Raw genomic sequence first — 21509 nt, 5'->3', positions numbered from 1 at the left:
AGGGGATGGGGGGGTTGAGCTGCCCGGCCTGATTTGGCTGCTCTGGCATTGGTACTTGTGCCAAAGCAGGGTGACTGGAGGCTCTGACCTTTTGTTGGTAATTGGTCCTCAAGAAGTCTGTGTAACTCTTGGTTTATGGAAAAAACTTTTGATGCAAGCCTGCTTTCTCTTCTGTTTTCTTACCATTGTAGTAAACCAAATTTATATGACCTGAGGTATTTGTTCAGAGGAAATGGAGCCAGTCCTCCTACTGCATGTATTTTCTAAGTACAGCAGAGAAGAACTGTTGTTTTATGCTTCAGGTGTAAATATCATGGCTTATTGTCTTTTAAAGTACTCATAGCAGCATATTTTTAAGAGCTTTAATAAGAGGTACTGGTGTGGCTGATTTCCTGCAGGAGTTGCATGGCTTTGGTCATTTGGTAACTTTCTGTGCTCATTGTCATTAACTAAAAATACAAGGTTTTTTTGTTTGTTTTTATATGATTAGCAATAATAGAAAAGGCTATACCTATTTATTTCATTACTTTTGGGTAAAAGAAAAAAATGTGCAGTAGTTCTTGAATAACATCCGCATCTATTACATGTATTAAAGCCCTCGGTATGGAGGACATGAAAGCATAAAAATTATCTTGTACTGTTCTAATGGCATACAAGATAAATTAACTTTGCAGACAATGCTTTTCATATTATCTGAAAAGATAAAAGTTGTATGAACATTGAAGAATTTAGAAAAACAATCCTGCAGTGACATGAATATAAGAAATGCAAGGTTTCATAGACTTTTTTTAAAATGTTTTCTCTAGTGAGCCTAGTGAATTTTCAAGTAGCTTTAATTGATTGAGATATTAACTTCTTCTTTTTTTCTTTTATTTTTTTTCTCCAAACACTGACCCCTATCTTCATCTGTGTCACCTTGTCTTTTGTTGAAGTGTGTGAGCAGTAATAAATTGAAGTATAGACTGGTATTTTGTTCTCTTCTGAGAGTAGCTGAACTTTTCAATAATTAACAACAACAACAAATATCTGTTAAAAAAGCCAGTAAAAGTTCTGTATTCACAACTCTGTAACCAGCAAAATCATTTGTTTTGATTACAGTTATTGGAAACCTCACTGTGTGCAAGATTGCAGGAATTTTCATCTCAAAAAAATTCTATTTCAAAAAAAATTATATCTTGAATAAAGAGAGATGTAGTAACCAAATATACAAAGAACTATTTAAAATCTTTAAGTCATTTAAGCCAGTGCTGCCATTTTTGAGACCGGTTTAGTGGCTTTCCTTTGTTAAGGCTTTGAGTGCCATCACTGCCTTCATTAGCTGTAAGTTAGTTCCTGAGTGCTGTTGCCATTTGGTACTGCTTGATAGCTTCAGGCCCAAATTTGATTTGACAGGAATGACTGAAACTCCTACTCATGGTTTGGCAGAAGGAGCTGCAGCTTCTGTATGATACATCTACATATTCAGCCGCTCTTGCTGGTAATCTGGGGCTTCCAAAAGCATGAGGATGTCTGTTCAAGTCTGTGTGCATCTGAGCAGTAAAAATGAGAAGTTTTTTGAACTGTTGTTTTAAATTCTACTAGGAATGTAGCTTCTAGTTGGGAAAGGAGAGAGGAAATACCAATGTTTTCTGGTTTTCCATCTGTGCATTTCAAAATAGAGGCAACTAACATCAAATACGTACGTGCATGTGGCCTTAAAAAGCTACAACTGTTGTGTTACTTCTCTGTGTTCTCTTTACTGATGCACTCTGTACCTTACAATATGGATTGGTGTCCTGTTGGAAGAGTTGTTGGGAAGGAAAGGAACTCAATGGCTGAGCCTTGCTTTAGTTAGCTTGCAAGACACGTGTCCTGTGAAGGAGGCATTGTAAGACGTGCCATCGCTTCATGGCATCGGCGGAGAGATGAGGGTCTCACACTTTGCATCTCTGGTTCTGGTTCAGTAGATGACTTTTCCATTACAACTTGGGCTTATGTGCATGGAGCATGTGATTTTCATTTCCTACGAGCGAAACTTTTGGCACTTCAGTTGGTGTAGTGCTGGCCTGTTGCTCCTAGAATATGCATACAGCAGTGTGTTTAAGATGAGCTTGATGGATCGAATGATGCGGTAGTGCGACCCGTTGGTGTTAACGTGCTTTTTTTTTTTTCTTTTTTGGGGGGTAGGGAGTGAGGAGAGGAGGGCACAGCTTATGTGGCTCATCGTGTTGGTTCTGTCCGATATGAGCCCCTAGCACAGGGGCACGGAGCTGGGCGACTGGTAGGGCACTGAGGTACTTCTGGGTTCTGCTAAGGCAACAGAGCCCAAATTCTCTGCCATGGGGCTGCAGGGCAGAAGCCAGAGCTGTTAGCTGCACCCTTGGGTCTCCCATCGGTATGCTGGGGTAAAGCGTGAGCGGGATGTGGCTTCCTGGAAAAGTGGCGGTGGCAAGAAATGCATGTGTTGGGATAGTTTGTGAGGAGCGTGCGGCATACAAGCCAGGCAGTGAAAAGTAGGTCTCAGGACACTTTCTGGTGCTGTAATTTTTCTGTAGCGTACATCAGAACCTTTTTAAGACTGCATCAGCCTTGCTGACATCACTCAGCGCCTTGTTTTATAAGCTGGAACAGAGGGAAAGTTCTGAGGCCTGTAGAGAGTGTTTAGGTGTTTGGGAGGGTTGCTTTGGTTTTGGTAGCGGTTGGAGAACAGTGCAGCTTCACAGGATTTCAACTCTACTTCATCTCTTTTACTTCTTCCTGGAACTTTGAAATAACACTGGCAGAAAACAGGTAGGCATATAAGCTACTGGGTTGTTTTTTATTATTATTATAGGGTATGCAATAAATTGTATAAATTGGTTTCAGACCTTAAGCTTATGTAATAGAAGAGATGTTTAGTGTTTCCTCCAGAAACTGGTTGTGCAGTGAGAGCTGTCATACAGCTGCAGGGAGTGTATCGATGGGGGAACGACAGGAGCAAACCATGTACAAGTCTCTCTGAGCCTGCAGTGTACGTAATATGAATTAGTAATAGTATGGCAACTGGAGGAAACAATTACTAGTGGATTTAGTTGTTTTCAGCAGTTTTGCTTTGATAATGATTGAGGGGTTTTGAAAAAGAACTATTTTTAAATTTTATGAAGTAGTTGATGAACTGTAGCTATTGGAGTGGACCCAACATTAGACAACCAAATATCCCCAACTGCAGTTATACTAAGATCATTTAAAAATGAGACAAGATTAAATACTTGTGATTCTGTTGTTTGAAAGGAAGCATGCTTATCGCAGTTTAACTTGTAAAGCTATTCTCTCAGTACAAATTAATTTAAAAATTAATAGTTCAGTGTAATAGCGCACAATTAAAAACAATCTAAAATGTCTTATGCTGCTGTTATACTTTCTATGCCTGCTGTAATTAGATTATAATTGTAAATATATCGTGCCTCTTAATTTTACATCATGCATTTTTCATCATAGTTTGATTATGGGAATGAAATGAAGTGAAGGAATACCCTGGAGATCCGTGTAGTCTCACCTTTGACTAATATAACGCTTCTGATCTTTTTACCTTCTCTTAAAACTGTTTTGAAAATATTCTCTTTGCTTTTCATGAGTGTAAAAAAAAGGTGACAAATATAGGCGTCCGTGTTCAGTTTTGTATGCTTAGAAAAAAAGGAAGTTGAAGTGATATTCTGAAGTTCATAGTGGCCTCAGAGAAAGTTGCCACTGTAAGGTCACCCTGGAGCCTTCCCTTCTCCAGGCTGAGCAGCCCCAGCTCCCTCAGCCCCTCCTTGTAGGAGTGGGGCTCCAGTCCTCTGAGCATCCTCACGGCCTCCTCTGGACCTGATTCAAGTCCACGTCCTTCTTAGGCTGGGGACCCCGGTGCTCCTCTGGCCACATATCTCAAAGCTTAATGGAGATTGAGCTGGAAAATAATACTTTATTAATGATTGCAAATGCTACATGATAAGGTGTTGATCTCAGCTCTTGGTATCAGGTGAATCTTTTTTCTACCCCTTTTGTGACTAAATGTTTGGCACCTAACTTGATAATTCAGTGTATTCATGAAGTCCAGTATCTTGCATCTGACATGTTTGCATTTGTTTTGTTTTGTTGTTGTTTTGAAACTGACTTGAAACCTGAAAGTGCTTTTCTGCTTGCAAGTGCGTGCTTTCCTACTGCTTGTTTCAGAGCAACAGGTGACGCTGCTTTTGGAGAGAATTTGTCTTGCCCTTGTTGAAAGCTTAGGAAGAAATATTGACCGTATATTAGAATGGTGTAACTTCATACATGAGGGTATCGTTGGAGGTGGAATTTTCACCTGATCAGAGCGCAGGGAAGAGGCTCTGGTGCCGCTGAGATGTACGTCGTCTGTGGTCACAGCCTTTCATCTGTGTTAGCAGCTGCCTCCCTTTTGTATCGGCTCTAAATTTGGTTTCGCAAATATCCCTTGGATTATCCTACTCAAAAACCTCTTTCTCTGGTCTTGATTGCCGTTCTATTCATATATCAGATCTCAAATGAAAGATATGCCTAGTAAGCAGTGATGTGTTGTCTCAGGTAGTTACGGTTGGCCCAACAAGCCAATTCATTGCAACGTGCACTTAAGGAAGACGTATAGAAATCAAGGCTAGAGTATTTTTCAGAGTGCATTTCTCAGATTCCATGTAGTTTACTTTTAAGAGAGCCCATAATGAGAAATATTTTCAAATACTGAACTGATGGGACCGTATTTAAATTCTTCATAGCAGAGACCGGCTTTTCTGCATAGTAAGCTTATTGCTCTTAAGTGTTCTTACGAGACCATGTTGTAAAATTATGATGCTGTTATTAACGTTGTTTGTGAAGCAGTGTATGACAGTTTTCAGTGGGACTAAGCATAATAAAATCCGTGACTCAAAATTTGCCCTATTTTGCATTATCTGAAAACTGAAATATAGACATCTGTTGTATTGAAAGCACTTGTATTTGGTGGGGCATTAGCTTGTAATCTGCAAGTGTGTTGTTTTTTTAAAAAAAGCCCTTCCTTCCCCCCCCCAAAGAGAGTCCTAAAAAACTCATTTTCTTCTAAAATGCTGTTAAGCATATCCATTGTATTTATATTGTACTCGTTCCTTTTAATTATGGTTAATTTTATGGGTGATGTCACCACGTTAACAAATGTAAATCTGTCTGAACTTGCCTTTTAAACATTTCTAGGAGTTGCGTGCTCTGGATTTACTTCTCTGTTTGAGGAACAATTTTCACCTTCCTTGTAGTTGTAGCAGCTTAATAAATTGACTGCCACTGTGAGGCAGCAGAATTCAGTTGTCATCTCCCAGCACCTAGCAGGTTTATCATGTCTGTACAAGTAACAAAGTACTCCCTCCACTGACCTTTTTCGCACCGTATTTTCCTGCTTTTTTGCTTTCTATTTTCAGAAGGGCCCACACAAATGGGAGGAAGTGAAAGTGGCAAAGCTGTGTCAAGTGTGTAGAGTTAATGAGATGAGTAGGGCATCATCTCTGAGCTGAGTAGCACAGTTCCTGGAATGAGCAAACTCTTTCAGATTATAACTGTATTTAATGTGTTTCAAAACCAATCTATGGCTTTTTGCCATAGATGTCTTCATCACTCAAGACAGCAATATTTTGCTAGCTTTATAGTTGGATGTATATGAAAAATTTTAGTTTTTATATATTTTATCCAAATTTTAGGTAAGCATTTTATACTCTTGCTTTTTAAAATGAGAAATCCCATAGGATGGGGGAAAGGAAATATGTGTATGAAATGAGCTTGTAACACATTTACTGATAAATATTTGTTGTTATATTTAACTTTTATCCATTTTTTTTTCATTTGCCTTGCTTTTCTTTAGGAAATACAGCTGCATAACAAGGGAAGGAGAGAATTGCTGGAAAAATGTACCAGGCTATCTGCTATATCATTTTAAAAGCTTTATGAGTTTGTCAGTAGCTACCATCTCCATCAGTTAAAATGTTTAATCATTCTTCTCGGTTTTGAATTGTGTTAGCTGTTGCTAATGCTTTTTATTTTTTTTGAAGTTTCTGAACCTTCCTCAGTTGTCAAATAATTAGGCTGTCCAATTCTTTGCATATATTTCTTATTTAAAAAGCAATACCTGCTGTTGTAATGATTGTTACAATTTAAGAATGTAATCTTTCCTGAGATAATTGCACACTCATTAAATGACTGTAATAATTGTCTTCAAAATGCTCCAAAAGAGAAACCTTTTCATAAAAAGTTGTCAATGGGTGGCAGGCACAGGCAGGAAGCTTCTGTCTAGCTCAGCTTACAGGGGTAATCCTCCAGATAGCAGGGTGAGACAGGTTGACAGAAGTAAAATAGATGACATTAAAAAAATGCACAAATAAGTAAGATTGAATATCTAAATACTTATGTGCAAACAGATGTCTTGTTAACACTGAAGAACTGTAAAGCAACGAGTAATGATGCAATGGTGCAAGCTCAGTGTCTGAGCTTGGTGCCTAATTAGAGAGGGGGGAAAAAAGGGAAATAGAGGACGATTCAAGACAAGTTTTAAAGACAGCAGTCCATACTGTGGACTGTTGAAGCAGTAGTTCAGTGTCTGTTTAAAATATCATTAGATTAAGGGAAAAAGTTTATGGGGAAAAAGCTCCCTTCTTACATCATGTGTTAATTCAACCATTTGTGCTGTGAACTGAACTGCAAAACTGATTCAGGAGCTGCGAAATGGCTTTTTGTTGCCAGAGCTGTTTCTCGAGAATACAAGTTGCTGACTTGGTTTGCTGCGTAGTTTGACAAAATTGCATACGCTAGAGACAGCGGCAGTGGGAGAGGAAGGCGTGATGAGCTGGGAAGCACCTTGTGCTGCAGTGAGGCAACTAACTGCGTGCTGTTATGCGTCTCAGATGCTCAGAGGACATCAGTGGGCTCACGGGGGGACTCTCCCTTGCTACTGGTGGTGACTAGCTGTCCAGTGCTGTTAACTAAAGCCTGATACGTTGGTTTGTTTTTTTTTTTTTCCAAAAGGCTTAAGACCTAGCTTTACCTCCAAAACTTCCAGAATACCATTTCACCTTGAGACATTTTGTAGAAAATCACCGTGTTTCTAAAGCATTAGTGAAATCTTACTGCCAAAAGAGAAGCAGAGCTTTTAAAGATGTTAACCAGTGGCCTGCTTTTGAAGCCAAAGAATCTTAAGTACATTTGGAATTCATGTGGCTTTTATACAGGTGTCAGTGTGTTACGTGCGCTCAGGTTTTACAATTTCTTTTAGCTGTAATGTTAAGTCTAAATATATAGAGAAACCAAAACAATTCCCAGCACTTCGTCCACTCAATAGCCTTCCAGAACTGGAGGGGTATTGTTTACTTTGTAGTTTATCTAGATAAAAAATTTGCACAAGCTCCTAGTTGCATGGATTCCCAAGGCAGTGTCTATCCTTATGTGCTGAGAGTGGATTGAATTTGGCAACTCTTAAAGAAAGTAAATACAAGTGAGTGGGTTTCTAGGGTGGTGGGGCTGAGAATTAATATTTTGATTTGAATAAATTTGATAAATGAGTCTAGGAACATAGCTTTAGGCTAGGAACAGTTGACAAGTCCTATATTTTTTGAACATAGTGTAATTTGTAGTATACTTATTCATGTTTCTTTCATAAGTGTGGTAGGCTTTCTTTTGCGTGGGTTATTTAGCTTGTGCTTGCACTTTGTTTTTTTGCTCTCTCGATGTCTTACTGTGAAGGCTAGCATTTTAATGTATATTCTAGGAAAATGTTCCAGTCTTCTCTGTAGTGCCTTTTCAGGAGTTTGTAAGGTAATTTCTGTGTTAGTAGCATACTGTATATGCATAGAAAATGCTATTGAATAGCAAGCCAAAACTAGTTTCATAGATTAGTAGAAATACCTGCTTTAGGAGATATTCATAACTTCACAACTGAGTTTCAGTTTATATGTTGGAAAGAAGAAGTATTGCCCTTAATGTTGAAGAAGATATCTCAGTTCTTGTCGTTCTGAGCATTTTGTTCGCTTCTTTTGCTATACTTGGAAAAATTGTTTCAGAAAGAGAATTTTTGAATTGTAACCCAAGGCTTGAAGCCCTGTGTTTGTTCAGAGGTTCCAGGAGCCTTTCTCTCCAGCTGTAGCATTAACAAGTGGCAGGTAACCAGGCTGCAGTTCAGCATTCATACTTGTAGACAGAACTGTGTCAGGGATTGCTTAAACGCAACGTAGAGCCCTGTGCACACAGGCTCAGAGATGCTCTCCAAAATGTTTTTGGAGTCGGGAAGTGTTACAGTGCTGAATGGTTTAATAATACTCAGATGGAGCTGTGAAATTGAAGTATGGTTTTAACATCTGGCCTGTCATGATTTATTATGGGAGAGGAGTACCCAGCGGGAAGTGCCAGCTTTTCGACGGTCTGTGTATTGTTGTGATTCTTCTGCAAGCTTTACACTTTGGGACCACTGATTTTAAGTCGTGCTGTCTTGGTTTTAGTATGATTAAATTCACCAGTAAAAATCTAAGTTTGAGTTCTGCGTATTCAGACTAGAGCAGTATCTATCCTGTTGAAATTATCACTTAGCCTATGCTTGAGCAAGGGATTGTTGATGTATGGGAGCTCAGTTCCTATTCTACAGGCCAAGTGTTGCTTTATCTCTTCCTTTGGGGATTTTGTTCTGGAATAAAAATCATGTCAGAATTAAGAGGTGATGTCCTAGACGTGACGTGAATATGTGCTCTTCTTTTCTACCCCCCACCTCCCTGTTTTATGTGGCTTTTAATGTGTGTTTTTTTCAAAGTCCTGCCAATTATAGCCATCTTAAATGAGATCTGTCCAGGAAGCTAAGTGGCATGACTGAAAGCATCATTGTGTGACACGAATATGCATCCCTACATGGATAGGGAAAGGTGCCTTAACATCTTCTCATTGTTGGTAGGATTCCATAGAGAGAAGATTTATGTATACAAGCTTAACAAAGTTTCCTAAAGTTTGTTTTATTTTAAGTAAGCAGAGGCAAAATCAGAAGCGTGTCTTACTGTCTATAAGATTGGTAAGAACAATTTTGAAAAAAGATTAGGCAAACTTATTTTGAAGTTTCTGTGTTGGAGCTCTTACTGCTGTTATCCCGTGGAGGATTCTTTCACCTGCAGTCACTTCTTACTATGAAATCTGATCAAGCTCCTGATATTGTACAAGAGGCATGTTTTATGGTGCCGGCCTGCTGGGCGCTTTCACTTTATAATAGAGTTTAATTGCAAGTGTGAGTGGGCTTTGACTGACTCTGGGAGATTTGGGGACGTGGTGAGTGAACCTTCCTGGTCGGGGACAGAGGCGGGAAGGTGCTGGTGCTCCTGGCTGTGCCGGAGGATGTCCTTGGCAGCACGCGGCCATCTTTAGCCAGCCTGTCACTCTATGTATGTTAACAGCAGTTGCTGTTGACTCCATTAAAGATGATACAAATTTCATTTGTCTTGAGCCCTACACCTAGTCTTGTCTCTTGTGCAAACAGGCAGCTTTGGCTGAGATAGAAGATGACGGCTAGGCTTCCTTCTAGTGAGCTGTCTTAAAACTTTGTTTGGTCCCTACCAAAAGTTCATACTCACTACTGGTTTTTGTGGTTAAAAGTGAAGCTCTTGGGTGCTATGTTCTCCCTCTCCCTCTCGGAAAACAACAGTTTGTTTTTTCCCTCCTGGGTTTTTTCCTTTGCGTGAAATTGAATCCTCCTGATCCCCTATAGTATCCCTCAACTTGTGAGCATTGTTTTCAAACCAGCACCTCTTTTTAATAAATGCCTTTTCTATGGGTGTCTGGTTTTCCCTATTCACTGAGAGGAGTAGGTCTTTTCAGGAATATTTGAGAAACCTGTATGCAACAGGAGTAGTTTCGTTAGGCTTATATATATGCTAAAGTGCTCTTCTTTTACATTGGATATTCTAGCACCTTGGCAGAGAAAGCCATCAAAGTAATTCCTTGAAGCTGACACGGCAGATATGCAAGTTAGTTTGAATTGAAGAGGAAGAAGTATGTCCCCCTTTGATTTAAATGGAAATATGCTGTGCAGTCAGCACTGGTTTTAATGATATGTGACTTCCTAGCTGGTAATGTTAAAAATAAATTGCTTTTCCCAGTTTGCGTCAGTATCTTCTAATGTACATAACATGCTCATTTTTTTGTTTCACTGAAATTGCAAGCATTGAGGACATTTTGGTTACTCTGTTAGGTATCAAGGAATCCTACAAAAATGCCATGCTCACAGATAGAGTGAATTTTTAAACTTAAGTGCTTTTAATGAATAAACTCCCTATTTGTAAATAAAAAGGTCTTGCATGTAGGACTTTCTGAAGATGTAGCTTGTTTCAATTTACAGATAGTTTATGATCAGTATTTTCCTGTTCATGTGGAATCAAATCATATCTTTTTCACATCTGTTATCTCTTTCACAGCACTTGATTTTTTTTGTCATCAACAAGCAGTGAAAGTACATGCCGTTTTTAAATAATAATAATAAAAAAAGAGGGCGCTATCACAGAATCATTTCCTGACATTGCCCGAGACAACGATCAGTTGCAGTTCCAGGAGCCTTCATGTTCTGAATAAGCTGGTTTGTTTCGCCTCCCAAGTGAACTGTAAGGCTGCACTCAATGCATTACGAAATTTGAGTTGAATTAGGTAAGCCACGCTGTTAAAACATCTGAAGGAAGAGAACCCGTGTCTGTTTCGTTTAATCCGCAGTTGTTTCTGGGGCCTAGCCCAGCGTGCCTTTCTGTCAGTAATTGCGGTGAGGTGTGGAGACAAGAGGTGGGCAGGTCCGCGCTAGTTCGGTGGAGCTGCTGCCTCCTGCCCTTCGCTCGCATTGCCCCGGCAGGTTGAGTGGCTCCGCTGAAGAAGCAGAGTGCAGAAATGAGAGCGGGGACGGCTCTGTGTCTGCCGCCCTCGCCAGCGGCTGCCTGGCTGCAGTGCTTACAGGCCTCGGGCTCTGGGACAAAAGACAAACCTGAGGGCTTTGGGGGGAAGAGCGAGGAAACAGTGGCATCCTTTTCATAAGGATGAAAGGGGATTGGGTTTTACTTATAAAAAAATCTTCTCTTATGAGGCCATTCACATCAGCAAAAGGTGTAGAAAAGGAGCACTTGATGTGAAATGGAGTTGTGACCAGAAGCAGCTACCCTTCACGCCGCCCAGTTTGTTGCTGCTAGCTGTATGCAGGCCGTGCTGGTTGCTGGCGGTAGGTGTGCTGAAGCTGATCTTGGGGTGGATCATCAAGGTGATCAAAAAGCTCCTCGTGTTCTTTTGGGGGGATTATTTGGATGGCTTGGGGTTGTTTTTGTTTGGTCTCCTTGTCCTCCCTCTGGTTGGTAAAGAAAAACTGGAGAAAATCTCTTGACAGAGCACAGAAGTGGCGGCAACTTAGAACATGAGTGGGCAGGTAGCAACTTGGCAAAGTGGCAAGGGGGAGAGCTCTTTTTTTTTTTTCCCCTTGTTTGTAGTTGTTTTCTCTCTTCGGCAGGCTTTCGCAGCCAAATCTTTGTCGTTTTACATTGAAATCAGCATTTTTAAGGGTTTTGTGGTCTTTTATAGTTTCTAAGCAGAAACAAAATGGCTTCATATAAGACCAAGTAGCCCAAACCTGAATACTTTTCAAGTAATATGGAAGTTGACTGAAGGCTATTAATCTGAGTACCGCCTGTGTTGTTTAAATTGCAGTGAAAAGGTTGGATAAAAGCTGCCTCAGCATATTCAACCTGCCTGAGTTCGCACACCTTCGTAACACCCGCCCTCGTGTCAGTTTTAATGTGGGCTAGTTTTATACACAGAAATGGCAAATGATAGATATGTCTTTAAGTGCATATGGCTGCAATGATCAAACGTAATTGTGTCTTCAGTTTTCACAGTGTTTGCTTCACAGTACACACAGTAGTTCCCATCTGTTTTGCTATCAAGTCATTGACTTAAATTCTATTACTTGGCTGCCTGGACAAAAGCACATAGATGCTGTGGGTCAGGATTGCTGTTCTGCTTTACCTGTGGGTTGGCTATAGTGGTTTCTTCTCTGGAACACCTAGAAGTTGGGCTGTTGAACAACTAGCCTGCATCTGCTTGATAGACTTGCAAGGGATGGTCTTTGAGCTGGTTAGTAACAGAGTTCCAGTGGATTGGTGCCAGCTTATTTGAGCCGTTGTCAAAATAGTGTACAAAAAAAAAAAAAAGAATGGAAGCTTTTTGTGAAAAGGAAAACTTGAAGAGTTCAGTGTATTCTGTGTGCAACATGTCTTTTTGTCGTATATTGTGGGTGGGGTGTATCTTATTTCAGGTGTTAATTTTTCACCTTTTTTTAGGTAGAGGTTGAATTTATTGTTCATAAGACTCTGATTACAGAACGCTAAAAGGCTTTCTGGGTTTCTGAGCAAAAACAAGCTTGGATTTTATTTTGGCTTTTTGTTTTGCTTTTTGATCATTCTTGCAGTTTTGGAAAAATGCAAATGCTTAGCTAGCTTCCTCTTCTGACTCATAAGGCATCCAAGTAAGCTGCTGCATTATGGCAGATCTTGTTCCTTTCCAGACAGGCACTTTCTGAAAGATTCTTTCCCATTGGAGACTAACTTCCTTTCTGGGAGGAAGAGAAAAAAAAAAGAAAAAAAAAAAACCAAGATTAAGTTTTAGACCACTGTATCAGACTTGCCTCTGCATTTAAATCTGAGCATGTGAATTCTTCCTGACTTCAGACAGCCAAACTTGTGAATTTATCTCCCTTTCAGGGTGGGAGAGAGAAAACATCAAAAGAAAAAAGAAAAAAAGTGTATAAAGTAGTAGTTTCTGAAACTGATAGGAAACTAACTACAGCACTCTCCTCTTTGTTTTGTTATGTTGTTATTATGCATAGAGAATTGAAGTAAATTTAAGTAATCAGGTACAGAAAATAATTATTTTTTTCATGATATATTATCCTAAATTGTACATTTCCTGTATTAAACCTTTTTTTTGAGAGAGGGAGGAGTGATAAACCCTGTGTTTCTGTGAATATATAATTTTCTTGAATCTCCAGAATTGGTATGTTTTAATTTATACATTGAAAAGTTCCTTTTCAATCGTGTTAATTCTAGAGAGCGATACTATGCTTATATCAGTTAGGCCTTCACAACAGGATCAATAGCTTAAATGTTGTAATAAATGGGCCTGTACGCTCTACAGCCTTTGCTTGTTTACAAGAGTTCAGCCATTCCGTAACGTAGACAGTTCAACTGTCCTGTCAGTTGGGCAAGTTGAAGGTGCTCCGATGAGCCGGTGGGAAGGAAGACTACAGAAAACTCAAGGTGATGTAAACGCTGCTCAGCTTGAATTTACAACAGGAGTAACAAGCCGGGTGCAAAAGATGGATATTTTGGCCACTCAGACCAAACAGCTGCTGAAGAAATCTGGGTCCCAACAGGATATCCGTGGTTCTTTCCTTTTGATGCACTGTAATGGCTTCTAGGAAAGGGGGGAGAGGAGGAAGGTAGCAAGGAGACTGCTTAGAGAATTGCCAAGACTGCTCTTTAGCAGAGGGAAGTTGAAGGTTTCTTTTGTTGGAGTAGGGAGAAAGGGGAGAATGAGAAGATGATGTGGTGTCCAAGGGGTGCCTTTTGCAGGTGGTGGTCTCAACACCTAGAGCATCTCAAGTGGATGCTCGGAGGTCTAAGGAGGACTGAGCTCGTTTTCCTTGCCTCAGATTCTGCTTAAATCCTGTGTGCTTCATGCCAAAGCAAGCTATCTCAGAGATGTACCTAATTTGGCTAAATTTGATCAATGGGTTAGAAATTACTGAGAACTTGGAGGCGTAAATGCACAACCTGGTATGACGTGGTCGTGTAGCCTTGCTTTTTTTAAAACAAACTGGAGGAAAACTGAGCAGCTGTGAGCTGGGCAGCAACCTTGCTGAACGTTTTAAATTCTTCGTTCAATCTTTCTTTTAAGACACAAGTCAAAGAATGTGTGATTATTGACGCTGCCTTAGGTTTCTGGCTGCCACGGGATGTGTTGGATGAGGAGCAGTGCGACCAGGTCTGGCGGTGCCTGCAGAGTGCTTGCTGTCAGCGAACAGTTGTGATGCTGGCATTCCTGCTCTCCTTGCTCGTGGTACCACCAGGCTGCTTTTTTAGCAATTCAGCACATAGTAGCAGGAATAGAAAATGTTCCACAGTAAGCTTTTACTTGCTACATTGTGTTGCTATGTGCTACATTTTCAAGAGACCTTGTGTTTGCAAACAGGAAAGAGGGAATACTGAATCATTCTCCTGGAGGAGAATTTAATTTCTATTTGTGTATTTATTTTGGTGGTGATTGTTTATGAAATTTTATAATATGTATTTGTACATTTATCTCTTTTTGCAAAGCCTCCAAAAATAACTCCAGGAAAATGTCTGAAAAGATGACTTACCTTGTGGGAAGAAAAAAAAAAAAACAAACCACCCTTCAGCTAAGTCATTTAGGGGTTTCCTGTTGCTTGCTTCCATTTTGTGATGTGGTTTTGTTTTTCATTTATCAGTATTATGAAAGTTAGGAAATAAAGTGTAATCTTTTTCTACTTTTTTTGAACAGAGAACACAAGCTTAGTAAGCTTTCTTCATTTTTGAAATCGGAGATGTTATAGTACTTTTGTCTAAAGAAAAGCTTACATTCAGTACAGTAAGAATTATTTCTTACCTTCCCTAACAGCATTTTATATTTACTGTAATATCTGTACAGGGAGTCCCTGTACTTTGGATCTGCAATATAATGTAAAATTCAACTGAATTCAGTCTTGTCAGAGAATAGTTTCATACAGAACAAAGTTAACAGCTTACTCTGCTTTGCTCCCGTATTGTTACTTAGCAGGTTCTTGAAGCACTGCTTGTGCTGGATGAGAGATGATTTTAACTAACCCATGTTCAGTGATGAAAGACTAAAAATCACTGCAGTTTGGGTTAATAATATATTTTTATGGAGTACAAAGGACTTTAAAAAAATAAAATAAAAAACAGATAAGTTGGAGAGAGCTGTTCCATTTTGCTGCTTTGCAGCATTCTGTTCCACACTGTTACGGAAGCTGTTGGACTTCCTTGACCTGTTAAATAAAAGTTTTCCTATTGCAAAACCAGGAGTATGTTCCAGTCGAAGCTGCCTCTTACCTGTACTTTTTAAGAATATCTTTGATGTTTTGAGATTTCAGTGGATCAATACATTTGTAGGGCTTTGCTTGGGGGTTTTGTACTCTAATGCCCAGTCTCTTTAAAATCAGAAGGATCTGTGTTATTTTCTTGTCTGTAAGTATTTGGCAAGTTATCTTACACGTCTATTTCCAGATACTTGCACAGGTCTTGTTTGAAACCAGTGAGGTAAAATGTGACATTCCTTTTATAGAGTATTGAGTTAAGTAAACTTTTTAAGAAGTTAAATAATTGTAAAAATTGGCAGGTAAGATCAGTCGAGAGTGTAAGAAAGAAACCAACTAGAGGTGCTTTTTTTATTGGAAACATTCATGTATTTGGGAGAATAAAGCTAAGACTTCTGGATCCAGAGGACTGGCATTAGAGGCTTTAGAAAATCTGCAGAGGTATGGCATGGCTCCAAAACTGCTCTGAACTTTAGTAATTCAAATCTACAGTGCATTCACAAGTCCAGTTGACTTGAATGTGATCGTTACCTTTTTTCCTACGTAGGAGCGCAGCGCTGAGGCTCACGCTGACTGCAGCGGTACTTCGGGCAGGGTGCCCGCCTTGTGGCTGCAGCAAAAACCATGCCATGCATCAGCCTGGGATCAGTGCAAGTACTCAGTGCTACTAGTTCAGCAACTGACAGACAGCACCTGAGAAATGCCACCGAGGAAGTTGGTTTTGTTGGTGTTGTATGTCATTTTCCAAATAGCTGTGTTCAGTACTACAGACTAGAACAAAAGAAATCGGTACGTGATGGGCACAGCACTCTAGGCCACTGAAAGCTGACACGCATCCAGTGCAGTAGCTTGGCAGGGTGAGCAGGATGAAGTTCTCAATTTCTTTCATTTCCTGGCAGTTTAATACACTCCATTACATAGTACTTCCTTTAAGATATACTGGGAGACAGTTTTTATACCACTACTGAATATTCAGAAAAACAATTCTTCCGTGTTTGGTGCTGAGCCCCCAAAATGTCTCTGTTCAAACAAAATCTTCCACACACAGACATGCACACTACAGATTCGTTCTCTAGTATCAGTGCTGCCTTTGCAGCAACAACCTGCTAGTATGCGTGTGTGACATGAAAAGCACTTGCTTCTTTCTTCCTAGGAAGATGAGTAAGGTTGCTGGCCTTTACATTAACGTTTTCATTTCTACGTAAATTTAAAATTTATCATAAGCCTAGTGTTAAATGTGTGGTAAGGTATGACCTACAGTAGCCAAATTTACATTCAAAAGTGACTATTACACAGACACAGACTGTTGGCTTGTCACTTTGCTGTAGTTGTCAGCCATCCATTTATCAACATTACAGGTAACAAATATGGGAGACAGCAAAGGTACTTCTTTTTCCTGTATCTTTTTTTGTTTGTTTGTTTGTTTTCTTTAAATCTGTCTAACACTTCAATGTTAGTCTGGGTTAGGTTTCATATATGTATGTCTTAAAATTCTGTAACCCTGAAACACTGAATCATTTATAAGAGCTGATAATAAGATACAAGCAGAGTGCGGAGTATTCTCAGCATAACAAAAGAATCACAATTTAGAATGTTGCATTGACTCTCCTAATAGTTCCATATATACACCAAAAAGGAAGGAAAAATTATAGAACCCCATGGATCTTCGTTCAACAGTGCTCTTAGTTCTGTAGAGCAATCCCAACAAATGGTATGGGGCAACTTTTGAACAGAAAATAACAAGCAAGTCAGAAGGAACTCCGAAGGGGATGAAAAAAAAGGTTTTCTGGAGAAAAGAAACCCTCTTGCATGTTTAGATGATCTTTCTGTCAGTTGTGTGGAAGCAGCTTGATTTAACTGAAGTTTTTGTCACAGTAAGTCATCAAAAGACAAATCACTGCCTCTTCTGGAATTGCCATTCAGCAAAGGATTCTGCGTGCACGTGGGATGACGCGTTTGTCTTGTAAGCGATCTTCTACAAATAGACTGTACAGGGAGTGAGCTGGTATCTTCTTTTTTAATAGATTTCTTTTTGATTATAAAACTGTCATAAAACCACCACTAGAGTTAATTATGCAGGCTTCTGTAGAGAAAAAGATTTTAGAATACTAGAATGGAATTCAGAAGTCATTGAACTGAGTTCATGCATTTTTTGATTTGCATTCCTAAATACAGTTTTGTGATTCAAATGATAAATGTATGTTCCTTTAAGAGTTTTCTCTGGGATAGCTTAAAGCAATTGCAGTTTCTGAATTCTGATGTGATTCTAATATGAAAATATACGACAGTCTAATTTGAACAGAAATACAAACGATACTGATCATGATCATATATACAATTCTTCCTATATTTGTGTCACAGCTGGGATATTGATACTATTTTGGTGGCTTGACATGCACAAAGGGATTCCTTGTTTAGTAATAAACAGGGACAAAGATGATGAAGTGGTAATGCATGAAGATCAGGTTTCCAGGTGGCTAATTTTAGCTGCTTTCAGTGCAGTAGATGTCAAGGTCATCTTGATTTGCCTAATGACCTGGTAGACTAGCAAGAACTTGTTATGCTCTCGCCATACAGTACTTTGTGCTTGCAGATCTTCTGCATCTTCCTGCAGATGTCTGCTGCCAGTAGAAGGAAGAGTCTTTCAAGGCATTGCAAATGTAACCCTTAGCTTTCTATTTTTTAGGATGGTTGGGATCATAATTTTTGTAGTGGTAGTTGCTGTTTGGGTGAGCTGATCCACAAGTGAAAATAATTATTTAAAAAAAAAAAAAAGGAAGGGGGTTATATAATTGTAGTCAGGAATGTGTGACTAATGAAAATACCAGGGAAAGGCATCACTAGGCCTTAGAGTACATCAAGAATGGACACAACTCAAGAGAGAAATTTGGTCTTAAAGACTCTGTGCACACAGAAGGGAGAGCCATACTGCTCCAGCACGATGGCCATACCTACCGCCAAGCAGGGTTTCTTACAGTAGAAGCAACGCCTTGTTCGTGGAGCAGGTAAGGCAGGGCCTGGGAGGGTTTTCTAGGAGATGGAAGCTTCTGCTATGTTAAACTCCTTTTTTTCTTCTTGACACTTCCTTTGTAGTGATACTCAGGGGATGTGGAGAAACTGTGTGTTGTCATGGAGCAGATTTAAAGTGCATTTAGGTCTTGGGGGGGGGGGAAGGCAAGCACAGAGGTTTGTCCTTGCTGTGGGAAATGCTGTTAGGCCAGAGAAGCGCTGGGCTGATGAAAGCCACGCTGAAGTGTTGCAGAAATTCCTTCCTGTGAAAAGCCTCCTCAGTAGAGTATTCCCAGGTATTGGGAAGACTGCTGTCACGATTGTTTCTGGGTATCATCTGGTAATATGATTGTTTTTACGTGAGTTTAATTAAGATACCAGTCAGACATGTAGAATACCTTCTGCCCCTGTAAGACAGCACGTCAGTGTCTTTTGAATGCCGCTGAAGAGAAGATACTTTGCTGGCAGCTGTGAATCAGGGCATATGTGGGGAAGCCTACAGCTCTCGTTTTATCTGTTCCACCCTTTATATTTCTTAGGGATAGCTCTTCCACGTGACCAGCAGGCAGCCCGTACCTGCTGCTGCTAATGGCTTTAGTGGGCGGCAGCGTGAAGTTGACACGGGATTGACGTGGTTCCCCACATTTCCCTGCTGCTACAGCTCTCAGAGCAGCAGCAGGGAACTGCCAGGAGCTCGGTGGTGTCCGTGCACTGCTCCTCGCCGAGGCTGTCAGCAGCACCACAGACCCTGGAGCTCGCTCCGTGCAGGCTCAAGACAACATCGCATCGGTTGACATTCGGTTCTATCGGGATGATTATCTTTGCAGCCATGAAAACTAAAAGCATATTTTTCCAAACGAAATATTCAGTTTTTAAAGACATCTGCCTCAGGGTTTTTCTTTCCACCTTCTCCTACACGTTTGTCAGTTAAGCATTTCTTTCTCGATGCTGATTGATGAAATAGGTTTGTAAGCCGCTGGCAAAAGGACGTGCTCCTTTAGGGTGTTTGATCAGCGTCCCCTCTGAGCGAGGGGGAAGGGGTGTTTTTGGCTTGGCAAAAGGCTTTGTCCTTTTTCTTGTGGATGCTGTGTAGCTTTCAGAATTTATTTCCAGTGTGCATGATTTTATAACTGCTTATGAGTTTATTTCAGGATGAATTGGTAATCAAAATAAAAGACCTCTGCAGCATCAGATCCTTTATGTCGCTGTGATTGCTAAGTACATGCAGACATTGTCCTTTGTAATGCACGGGTAGTTCTGGTTCTTCTAATCTCAGCTCAGTTGTGTTGCTTTCCAGTTTTGTTTTTTGTGATGATGGTGACTTCCCTGATGCAGGTTTCACTGCGGCTTTATTTAGCTTAGAATGGCTGGCTGGTGCCTTCCGGTATCTTCGTCAGTGTCATTCCCGTATGGTTAGAAATGGCACAGCAAAACCGAAAGAGTACGTTCTCAGTCCTCTAACCAACAGTTAGCTTACTGTTGGTGGAGTGCAGGAGATGTAACTTAAAAACAGAAGGAATAGTATGGAGCACAAAGCAGTGGGCCAGCCCCAGGAATTAAAACACACAGTAGCCTCGTCCAGCATACTCATGATTTTACAATAAGAAAGTAAAACAAGTTGTTGAGGAATAACTTGCAGGGCAGCTCTGAGGAGATGTAGCCTGAGAAATTTCATCTTAAAGTAACAAAACACTTAGGAAGAGGATTTCAAAAGAATTACCCAAAAGCTACCATGGTTATTCTTGCCCGCTTAATTATTAGGCACACTTCTTTGTTTCCAGCCCTAGAATGGTTCAGGAAGGCATCCGTTCATTCTAAAAGTCCTCTATCTGTACTAACTTCAGTAGTATTTGGCTTAGAGCTGAAATCATACTGTGAGTGCCTTAGGAAACTTCTTTTTGTTTAACTGATCTCAAAAAACTAAAATAGTACATTATTTAGCATCGTCCTGAGTTACGAAATGGTAACTCTGAAAGATAAATGACGGCAGTTTCTGTTAGATATTGCATAACAGTAATGTGGAAGCATCTTGGCTAGAGTTCTAAAAGCAAAATTAAAATTTAATAATTGTAGTGAAGCTGCATATGTGCAGAAATATCTTCTGGATTTAGGTGATACTGTTAACTAAAGGATTATTTCATGTACCAGTACCACTAATGTTTTTAGTGGACAATTGAAGTTCATTTTGAAGTGAATCTTAAATAGAAGTAAAATCCTGGTCAAGTGTAAGGCCTAGTCTTAACAGTCAAAATCCTAGCAGAAATCATATCCTGAGCTATTTCTTGATTCTTCTCTAGTGGGCTTCTGAGGAGGAAAAAAATAAAAGGAGGCTTTGCTAGGAAATAGCTGTGATGACAAAGGTGGGTTAAATAACTCTGGAGAGTTACTAAAAAATAACCTTTTTGTGTTCTTTGAGAACACATGTAAAAATGCGTCTGATCTTTTAAAATAGCACTCAAAACAACCTTAAAATAAGGAGGACTTTTCCATAAAGCCATGTCCCATGTAATTGAGGGGGCCCTTACCACAAGGTCTGCATAGACCTAGGCCGGGGGAGAGGCTGAGATCCAGTTCAGGATTTCTTCCTTCTGTAGGAAGCAGCGAAGCCTGTAAGCGAGCCCTTACGTGGTCACTGTTGCTTGCTTATAGTGCTGAACTGCCTTTGGAAGTGGGGAAAAAAAGAGCAAGGTATGTCGGAGGACAAACTGGGTTTGAGGCCCGAGGCTCTGAGTGCAGTGTGCATCGCCACCCCCCGCGTCGATGTGAGACCTGGAGCGCTTCAGGGAAGCACTGGCCCCACAAACAGTCCGTGGCCCCGTTTCCAGCCCGAACCAAGGCACAGCAGCGGTGTACTGCGAGCGGTGGAAGGGGAAGAGTTAATCCCTGTACCACATGTAGGGAAGAGCAGTCCGTTGGGGGTTAAATTGCAGAGCCTAATGGAATAATAACTGGTAGCACCATCTGCTGGCCTACTTCCGCAGAAGGAGTCAGTATTTTTAACGACATCTCTAATATTCATGCTGATGCATTTTGATGCTTTGTGCATTCATTTCTTTCTGTGCTTTGTTGGAATCTGGCTATCTGCTTACGGCCCTGGTGGAAACCCCGCTGCTGAGGGGCGGCAGGCGGGCTGTGCCCTACCTGAGTTGGACGATCGGTGGACGGACGCCTGCCAAGGGAGAAATATGTTGATAAATCCCAATGTGTGTTTGTGGAGGGTTGTGCATATCTTGGCTGCAGCTTGCTAAATAGGCCATTTAGCAATCTTCTTTCAATGCTTTTCTCTTGAGCACTGCCTGGGGTGCTGAAAAAGCAGAGGGCAAGCCTTTGTCTGACGCCAAAAATGTCTTCAGTGAAGAGGCCAAGAGGAAGGGTAAGTGAAAGCCTGAATGAGTGGGAGGAGGAG

The 21509-nt window shown here is 40.4% G+C and overlaps 1 protein-coding gene across 12 annotated transcripts in view; it reads left to right on the top strand.

The window, feature by feature from the left end:
* Nucleotides 1-21509, top strand: part of CHD9 (chromodomain helicase DNA binding protein 9) — a 94353-nt gene that overhangs the window by 17577 nt on the left and 55267 nt on the right. Inside the window, exon 1 of one of the 12 annotated variants that reach the window (XM_080551853.1) lies at nucleotides 41-21476. The exons of 10 other annotated variants lie outside the window; for them this stretch is intronic. In XM_080551853.1, coding sequence (XP_080407979.1) covers nucleotides 21447-21476 — 30 coding nt within the window. In that variant the 5' untranslated portion in view covers nucleotides 41-21446. Of the gene's footprint in view, nucleotides 1-40; nucleotides 21477-21509 lie in introns of those variants that run through there. One more of the 12 variants, XM_080551852.1, reaches the window with a different exon arrangement.

Source organism: Anser brachyrhynchus (assembly GCF_964034855.1).
Source record: "Anser brachyrhynchus genome assembly, chromosome: 12".
In the NCBI taxonomy this organism is placed as follows: Eukaryota; Metazoa; Chordata; class Aves; order Anseriformes; family Anatidae; genus Anser; species Anser brachyrhynchus.
This window is presented reverse-complemented; position numbering and strand designations above follow the sequence as displayed.